At 51.0% G+C, this 9,459-nt stretch overlaps 1 protein-coding gene across 4 annotated transcripts in view; it reads right to left on the reverse strand.

The window, feature by feature from the left end:
* The window catches only part of LOC116949301 (plasma membrane calcium-transporting ATPase 2-like), a 34,682-nt gene extending 25,875 nt beyond the window's left edge, over positions 1–8,807 (reverse strand). For 3 of the 4 annotated variants that reach the window (XM_032966441.2, XM_032966440.2, XM_032966439.2), the window contains exons 1-2: positions 8,554–8,807; positions 959–1,617 (exon numbers count right to left, since the gene is read on the reverse strand). In XM_032966441.2, the coding sequence (XP_032822332.2) occupies positions 959–1,172 (214 nt within the window). In that variant the 5' untranslated portion in view covers positions 1,173–1,617; positions 8,554–8,807. Of the gene's footprint in view, positions 1–958; positions 1,618–4,690; positions 4,807–8,553 lie in introns of those variants that run through there. The other variant, XM_076072108.1, reaches the window with a different exon arrangement.
* Between the last annotated feature and the right edge of the window lie 652 nt (positions 8,808–9,459).

Genomic DNA, 9,459 nt, shown 5'->3' on the forward strand with positions numbered 1-9,459 from the left:
CCACAGCCTTGAGCAGTCTACCCCCTAGCCACCGAGATAACAGTACATTTATATTGGCCCCCATTTGGCAGTCTGGAATACACACCGTGCCAATGAGAAAAATCGCGAAAGGGCAATAAATGGCGACCGAGGGACCAGTCAACACGGCGGTGGTTGCATGAGCATGTAACCGAGCGCCGTAGGGGCAAGGGCTGGTGGATCGCACGAATGTTGCCAACTCCCTCCATGTGGCCGTCGAGGTGCCGTACTCTGGCTCACCAGGCGAAGGGCGGCACGGCAAATGTGAACTAATATCGTCCGTCCTATCTGTAGAGGGATCGAGCGCTGCCCCCTCACACGGGTGGGGGGGGGGGGGGGGTTTCCAGGGATTTAGGTTCCCTCCCATGCGTAAGAAGGCTGAATACATCTTCATCTTTACAAGCGCCTACACGGGGGATCTTTGTCTTTTGAATATGGAGCGATGGCGTGTGTGCGTGCGCGAAACTCGGCGTGTGGTGGCAAGTGTAAAGTGGCGGCGTGCGTGCGATGATGTGTGCAGCAACACGCGCACGTGTGTGTGTGTGGTTGTGGTGGTGCCGAGTGGTAGTGTAGCGGTTAACACACTGCGCAACAAATCCGCCGACCAGAGTTCGATTCCCGCTCACGGCCAACACCAGTGACAATTATCCGAATCAGTCCTGGGCCTGCTCTAGGACGACCAGCCTCAAATGAGTACCTGGTACAATGTGTAAACATCGCCACTGAGGAGACAAAGGCGGCCCGGGCGTGGTTCTGGGCACCCACCCCCATGCGTACCGTGCCGTCCCTCTCATAGATGCTCCCTATGCGAACAGCACTTGCCCCCAACAGTCTGTTAAAAGCTTCACGGGTGATCTCCGTCTTTCGTGGTGGCAAGCGTGTGGCGGCATCATTCGCGACCGCACCCCCCCCCCCCCCCGTCCGCCCGCGTCAACCTCACCGTCCGTGGGCGACGTCCGCAGCCGTCGGCACAGCTCCGCCGCTCCCTGCACCGCTGCGGCGTCGTCGTCGTCGTCATTGCCGCCGCCGCCGCCGCCCACCTCGTGCCGCCTGTACTCCTTCACGATGCGCCCCACCGCGTCCCCACCGCGGAGCTCCATGAGGGAGCGCAGCTCCGCCAGGGAGCAGCCGAACTCATCCTGAGGGTCACTCATTATCGTTCCTACAATTGAAGCAAGTAGAGTTAATTACACACTCGAGGGGTGTGCGGTAGGGTGGGGGCTCTCCAGAGCTCCCTCTGGTGGAGGCTGTTCCGCCTGCAGTGGCACAAGCGAGGAATTGCAGGCCTGCACCTTGATCGTATTTATATTGTATCGCTATAGTGGAGCGCCTTTGATCAGAAATAACGCGACCGCTGGGTTATGCGAATCAATGTTGAGTTTCGGCGAGCTCTGGCGTAGCGTGCGATTGTGTAGTGGTGTGTGCCTGGTGTGTGCCTGTGTGTTAATAGGGCACCCGAAAGTGCTATGGGTTTTGGGTTGTGTTCGGTGGGAGTGCGATCATCGGTCTGGCGTCAGAGAAAAGCCCGGCGTCAACTCCGTGCGATCCGCGGCCAATTCCTCAACTCCCAGTCGAGCCAGGCTTGGTGGCGGGAAAGATCTGTGGACAAAAAAGGAGACACAGGCACACAAAGATCCCCCATGTAACCTTCACAGATTGGAGGAGCAAGTGTTGCGAGCAAGCACCTATGAAGACCGGCACATCATACGAAGAGGTGTGTGGCCAGCACTGCACCCGGCTGCATTCGTCTCCCGAGTGACAATATTTGCGCACTGCACCAGGTTGCTCATTTGAGGCCGAGGTTGGGGTGGTTCAGATAATCGTCACTGGTGTTGACCGCGAGTGGGAATCGAACTCGAGTCGCTGGGTTTGTAGCGCAGCGCGGTAACCGCTACCCTAACGCTCCCTCAACAACAGCCATTCGCCACCGAGTGGCGGTGACGTCACCAGGGCGCTTGTGCCAGGCTACGTGCACTTTAAAGCCACGTGAAGTGTCGAAGGCCCGCTGGTAGGAGGTCATGGGACAGACCCAGGTGCCATGGGTTGGCCGACTGGCATGGCTGGCAGATGCACCAGCTGTGCCAACTGACTGTGTTTTAGCTGCCCGGCGCTCCGCTCCCCCTTACACACACAGGCACGTATGGATATACATCTACAGCCCTTTTGTCAATGAAACGCTGGACAAGTGCGTCTCTGCGCCATGCTGGTCAGTGCACACTTCACCACGATAGTAGTATGGGTTAGGCAAGGCAGGGGAGCATATAAAATACAACAAATTATTTTGTAACGCTGCCCACACAGCCACCTATAAACTCTTTTATATTAAAAACATAGATTTATTTTACCAGGTAAAGACCACTGAGCAATAGAGCTCTTTTTCAGAAGCGACTTAACCACAAACGATTGCTAAACTAAGTGGCTTATCTGGAAATGTACAGCAGCCAAATACTGTAAACGCACGTTTAATCTAATGTGGAGGGAAAAACCAGAACCTGGAAAAAAATCCACGCAACCACGGGGAGAACATGCAGACTCCAAATATACAGGAGTCAGGATCGAACTCACGCCTTCTTGTTTTCCAGGCGAGGTTTAAACATCCTGCCACCGTGGCGCTATGCACTCTATGCTTAGCCTCAATTTACAATTCACCAAGTACAATTAACCAAGTAGCAAATGGAACAAAATCCAATGCGTGTGCACAGCGGCACAGAGATGCACAACGTACACACACAAACGTTTTCGGTAGACAGAGTCATCATTTGTCATCAACAACCGAGAGCAATCCACTGCCCGGATGAAAGCTTCCACAAATGTCATCATCCTCGAGTCCCGCAATGCAACAACGATCCACCCGGCGCCTGCACCCGAGCCGATCTCAACGTTCCATTTGCACGGCAGGCATCCCCCCACCCCCCCCCCCCCCCTTTGGCGCTTAACCCCCCTCCATTTGGCCACCACTCGGTAGCTCCGTACCCTGACCATTGGCAGCCCCCTCTTAATCTCATCGTTTTGAACTCTATTCATCCTTCAATAGCCGCTCGAGGTGCAAACATCCGCCTGTGTTTTTTTCCAGTTGCGTCCATGCGACAGGTATTTTCCAGACCGAGTTTGCGTTTGCTGGAACCACAATGCACAAATCCCCAGCTGACCGACACATAGCCAAGGCAAGTGCTGTCAGCAAGCGCCTCATCATGCTGGCATGGCACACGAGAGGTGGTGTGGCCAATAACCACGTCTTGCCACCTTAGTCTCCCAAGTGCTGACGGTCACACGCTATACCAAGTGCTCAATAAAGGCCGAGTAAACTGAAAAGGGGACTTAAGGCAGGTTCCAAAACTACTTTCCACACAGATACACACACACGCAGGCACACACAAAAGAGAAATATTCCCCCGTATAGCCTTAACAAGCTGTTGGGGTAAATGCTGTTAGTGAGCACCTATGAAGGTCAGCATGGCAGACAAGGGGGTAGATTTCAGTTTTCAGTTTATTTATTTTGGTGTAGCCCTGTGAGCCATTCGGCTCTTGAATCGGATGCAACCACAACAAACAAAAAAAATGCCCAGCAACACGGCCGGCCGCCTTTGTCTCCCTAGTGGCAACATTTACACTATGCCAGGTACTCATTTGAGGCAGTCAACCCACAGAAAGACCCAGGACCGGTTTAGATATCACTTAGCACCGATGTTAGCCATGTCCAGCGATTGCACTCACATGGTCAGCCACATGGGCCCAACGGACGCATAAACCCAGACTCACCGTGTCTTATACCTTCAAAATTAAAGGAGGCACTGAGATCAGATCGAAACGAGCCAATCTCTCGACTGCAAGTCGCGTGCAGCATCCTTTACACCATGGCAGCATCCCCCTTCACGCCGAAATGGTTTAGTTAATTCGTCAACAATCCGAAACCCGCAACACGCTTTACCTCCCCCCCCCCCCCCGACTCGGATCGGTAAAGCGGTCCACGTGGCGGATCACCCTTCAAGCGGCTCGGCCGCCCTTCAAGCACAGTGACCGCAAACTCAAGCCACTGCCCCCCCCCCTCACACCACACCACCGTGCTAACCTTCGCCGCTCGCCAGTGGTGGAGAAAACACGAACTGGCGTCAGACTCATTCATTCCCTGATGTTCCCCGGTGGCTCGAGGCCAATGGGAACGCTGCCGAGAGAGACGAGACGCTCGGCTCTACGATGAAGGCCAAGAGCCCGGTCCGAGCTTCGGTGCTTCGTCGACGACAGCACGTGGAGAGGTTGGTCGTCGTTTTTTTTTTTTAAACTAGTTCACAAAAGCGGTCAAGCATTAAGTCCGCTCCGTTATTGAATGTTGGTGCAAGGTGGGTGGGGGGAGGTGGGGGGATTAATCCCCCACCTTCACCCCCCCCCCCACATCCAATGTTAATCAGGTCGGTCTAATAAGTGAACTCATCCGGACGATCTCAGTCCGAGTCTTCACTCAGAATCGTTAGTTTCGTCAAACTCATTCGTGCTCCGATCTCCGTTTTATGATTCTACGATCACAGTCGGCCGTGATTGGCTCTGGGGCTTCGCAAGTAGTCGTAGTCACCGTCACACGTTTGACCTTTCTCATCCACTCATCAGCATCGCTGGTGAACATGAAATTAAAAAAAAAAACACAAAAAACACGTGTCGCGAGGAATATTTTCGTCACCTGATTCTCGAACTATATTACCAGTCGCACCGACGCCGAGCAGAGCAGAAGCCAGCTCTGCTCTCCGTGCTCTGCCAGTGCTGTCGCCTCCACCGTGTAAGCCGCTGCCCGATTTGCACCTTGCCAACATCAAAGCCGGAATGAATCAAAACAAAGCCAGGGCCGGCTCCATCTATTTATGTCACACGAGCGATCTGCTGAGCAGGCAGCGACCACGATGAACCCGTGCCACCCCCCCCCCCCCCACTTTTATTTCCACCACATTCTCTCACCCCATGAGCAACCCCGTGTTCTAACCACAATCACCCCCCCCCCCCCCGCCTGCTCACCCTGGTTCAGCGTAAACTTTAATCCCTGGCCAGATCAATGAGTAACAGACACCGACCTGCAAAACTGTAAGAGGCCCCAGGTCTCCGTGTGCAGGTTTCCCTCTCGACAACAAAGGCATCTCGGTACAAAATCAACTCGCGAGCCGAGGAGCACACATTCGCACGCGTGCCTTTCAACCCAGCCTCCGTCGGCATTACTTCCACGTACACCTGCCACGGTGGAATGGTCAGTCGGCGCTCTTTAGTTGCGAGCCATTGAGCATCGCCGCTTCAAATCGATCCGCCGGTGAATAAAAGGGGACAGGTTTCTGAATTCCTCTCCACCTCCTCCTCCACCGTCAACCCAGCAGTGTAAACGGTATGCCACAGTTAGTCGATGGGGAAATAAGGGGATAATTCAAGGCGATTGTGGTCATGCAACCCAAACTACAGGCCAAACATTAAACCCCTTGTAGTTTGCGCGCCGTCAATGGAGGAGGAACAGCAAAACCACGCGAACTTTCTCTGCTATAACCCTCTCGTCGTGGTTGTGCGTTTAGTTATTTCCCCGCTCCTCTGATTAGCACGTTTGGGCTACGTACGTTTCGAAAAGGGTTTGACAAACATACATAGCAGACCTCCACATTGCCATTATACAGAAGAATAGAATGAATTAAGAAAATAACAAGCAAGTAATACTCTTCCAACACCAAAAAAGCAGAAGGGAAAAAAAATATTTCCAGGAAGATTTCAGCACCAATTATCAAAAGAGGTCATTGGATGTTAAATAACCAAGGTCAATGGAAACTAAACTTAAGTAATTGTGATTAGTGATTGTGTCCCTCCGACAAAAGGTTATTTTTCCCCATTCGTTCAACCAAATCTTGTTGTATACGACTTTGTTTTGGTCGTATTTATCCGTAGCCTCGCGAGGCAGCCTTCTCTATCAAGTGCTTCAATCGTTTCCCATAGTTCATAACAAATTGCTCATTATAATGGCTACCATCAGCGAATCTGAGAGGACAACTCATGCTAGTGACGTTTATTTGTGTGCCCTTATTTCTGAAATATAATTGTAAGAAATTATATTCGACTCTCTCTGTGGTATAGGTTTGGTGAGACCCGATCTCCTTGCCTGGCTCCTCTTCAGATTTGGACTTTTACTTTATTGCATCTCAGGGTAACTGTTACATGTTTTACGTGTTGTTTTTGTATATCATTTATATGTTTCGAGACATTTTTGGGTGAGGAAAGTCATTGAAGGTGGACCAAGGTCAAAACTAAAATGTGGGGAGACATTCATCAAGCAGTGGATAAACTATTGTTGGGTGTCGTGGCTTCACTCAATTGAGATTATTTACACTTACTTCTTTTTTCTACCAGTTAGACCCACTGAGATATGTAGCTCTTTTTCAGAAGCGACCTGGCCGCAAACGATAGCTTAACGGAGTGGCTCATCATGTGGAAATGTATAGCAGCCAAATACCCTAAATGTACGTTTCTAAAATGTGGAGGGGAAAACCGGAGGACCCGGAGAAAAATTCACGCAACCACGGGGAGAGAGACACGCAAACTCCAAATATACAGCAGCAGGCGCCAGGGTCGGGATCGAATCCACAACCTCCTGTATACCAGGCGAGGTTGTTAACATCTCCTAGCCACCGTGGCGCCCCTACACACAGCTGCAGCAATCATCGTCCTCTCCCTGGCAGACCACCCCCAAAGGTCGCTTTTGCAAATGAGACTCGATTCTGGTCTCTTGTGTTCTCACCTGGTTTCACAACATTAACCCGACAATATCCGAAGGGAGCAGTTTAATTACACTACCGTATAAATACATCTATTAAGGTGAAACTAAACCGGGGTAATTGGAAATTTACCACAGGTAAGCGGTTGCAAAAAAGTGGAAATCGTAATTTAATATAGCTCAGGTAAAAGCACGAGGTTAATGGTTACAATGAAAATATTGATAGAGATTCTCGAATCCAGACTTGGGGGAGCAATATGAAAACACCACAAGTGGCGTGCACTCATCCGGCAGTGGATAGATCATGGCTCGTGCTGCCGATGATGATGGGTATAGACATTTGGCTGCATCTCAAACCGCACAATCTCCATTTCACGACTCCACCCATGACACGGGTAAGTCTATTGTCAGATCAGAGGTTTTGCCCTCAGGTCTAGAAACCAAAGTTTGGGAACAGTTTTCTATGGCGAGATGTTAACTACCTTCGCCTGGTATATAGGAGGTCGTTGGTTCAAATCCACACGTTCCTATTACCGTCTCTGAATGCAACTCCAAGCAATCATCTCTCCGTGCTTTTCAGTTTGTGTTTGTCTGTTGGGAGCCAAGATGGAAAGATGTTAACTCCCTCGCCTGCTATACAGGAAGTCGTGTGTTCGATCCTGACTCCGACGCCTGTATATTAGGAGTCTGCATGTTCTTCCCCTATGCGCGTGGATTTTTCTCCAGGTCCTCGGGTCCCCCCCCCACCCCCCACATGTATAACATGCGTTTAGACAATGCGGCTGCTATAAATTTCCACATAAGCCACAAAGTTGAGATACCATTTACGGCTGTCGCTTTTGAAAAAGAGCTATTTCGCTCAGTGGGGACTTACCCGGTAAAATATTGTTTGGGTTTGGTGAAATTTACCCAAAATGCTCTAAACTGCAGCGCAAAGTTGCGTTGCTATAAGGAATTGCTCCGACAAAACACCGGCCACATTGATTATAGTCTTGCGCGAAACTTTGGAGACTAAACCAGAGCAAAATAGCACTTCAGCACAATACTATATTTGCAAATATGCAATCGCGATTTTCCCGGACAGTTACTCGAAGGCTTCCGTTCAACTAATTAAAGCACTTCCGAATAAAAGACAGCATGCCGTGTTTACTTACGGTTTAACATAATCCAGCGCGTCTGCACGATTAACGTTCCGAGGCAGTCGGCACACAGCACAGGAGTGGTCAGTTTTAGACCATCACCGTGGTGGCTATTCAACACGAGCGGCTTCGCACAAACACTAAACGACAACACCAATAATGCCACACTTATAGAGGTGAATGTCTGTAGTTTACAGGTACACAAGTGCGCTATGTTGTGGTTTACCCGTGTACAGGCGAGCTCTATATGATGGGGTTACCTGTATACGGCGTTATATTGTAGTTGTATTAGTGAGTGTAAGAGTTCACCTGTACACAGACGAACGCCCATGTGAAGCTTTACCTGTTCACAGCAGGTGAGCGTGCCATTTGCCCTTTTTTAAATGTGCACAGGTGAGCGCCTGTAGAATTAATTGCACACATGTGAGCATCTATATAGCCTACTACAGGTGACCTACGTGTGGTGTTACCTGTGCACAGATGAGCGTCTATGAGGAGTGCCTCATGGATTGTTGCGCCGTAGGACCGTGAGAGATGGCGGTGGCTTTGGGAAGGCATTTCGGCATTGTGGATAATTCACGGCTGAAAAACGCATGGCCTTCGTTATGTGCAAACAGTACCGCGTACATCATTATCTGTGTACAGGAGAGAGCGCCCGCGCGAGTTTACCTGTGTTTAGGAGAAACGGCTCTGCCCGTGTTGTCTCGGTCGCCAACTGTCGATGTTTCTCTGAGCAGCAGCAACAACAGCTTTCTCTGCCATCAGCGCGAGAGGTGAGCTCCAGCAGGAACGAGATGGTGCTTGCCGAGCACGTGTGCAACAGAGGTGAAACGCCACGCAGCGCCGAGACGCAGGTGTGCCCGTTTATCGGGATGTGCGAGCGCGTGTCTCTCTCTCCTTTATCTTGGTATCTTGGACCCCCCTCCCCCCCATCATCACCACGGATTGCCTCTCCACGTGGTCAGAGGAGCTCGCTCATTGGTGAGCGCACGCCCCCTGTGGGGTGGCAACTCCCGCGCACGACGCCACGGAGATGTCAATGACATCACCCGCTTGGGGACGGAGTGGGTGGCTTGAGCGGGTGGGGGTGGCGGTGAGTTGAGGCCCTTTCAGCCAGCAGTGGCGTGAGCCGGCTATTGCAGGGCTGCGCCTTTAACCTGTGATTCTGTATACAATACGGAGGCTCCTCTATTTACGACCATTCGACTTACGAACTTTCAGAGATACGAGCACATCTGGTCCGTATGTCCAGTTGCCTGTCCTACATCTGCAGAACGTGAAGAACCAGTGGCATCTACATCTACAGAACATGAAGAACCAGTGGCATCTACATCTACAGAACATGAAGAACCAGTGGCATCTACATCTACAGAACATGAAGAACCAGTGGCATCTACATCTACAGAACATGAAGAACCAGTGGCATCTACATCTACAGAACATGAAGAACCAGTGGCAACTACATCTGCAGAACATGAAGAACCAGTGGCATCTACATCTACAGAACATGAAGAACCAGTGGCATCTACATCTACAGAACATGAAGAACCAGTGGCATCTACATCTGCAGAACGT

This window comes from Petromyzon marinus, chromosome 36 (genome assembly GCF_048934315.1).
Source record: "Petromyzon marinus isolate PM22_M1 ecotype Great Lakes invasive population chromosome 36, UKy_Petmar_22M1.pri1.0, whole genome shotgun sequence".
NCBI classification, from domain to species: domain Eukaryota; kingdom Metazoa; phylum Chordata; class Hyperoartia; order Petromyzontiformes; family Petromyzontidae; genus Petromyzon; species Petromyzon marinus.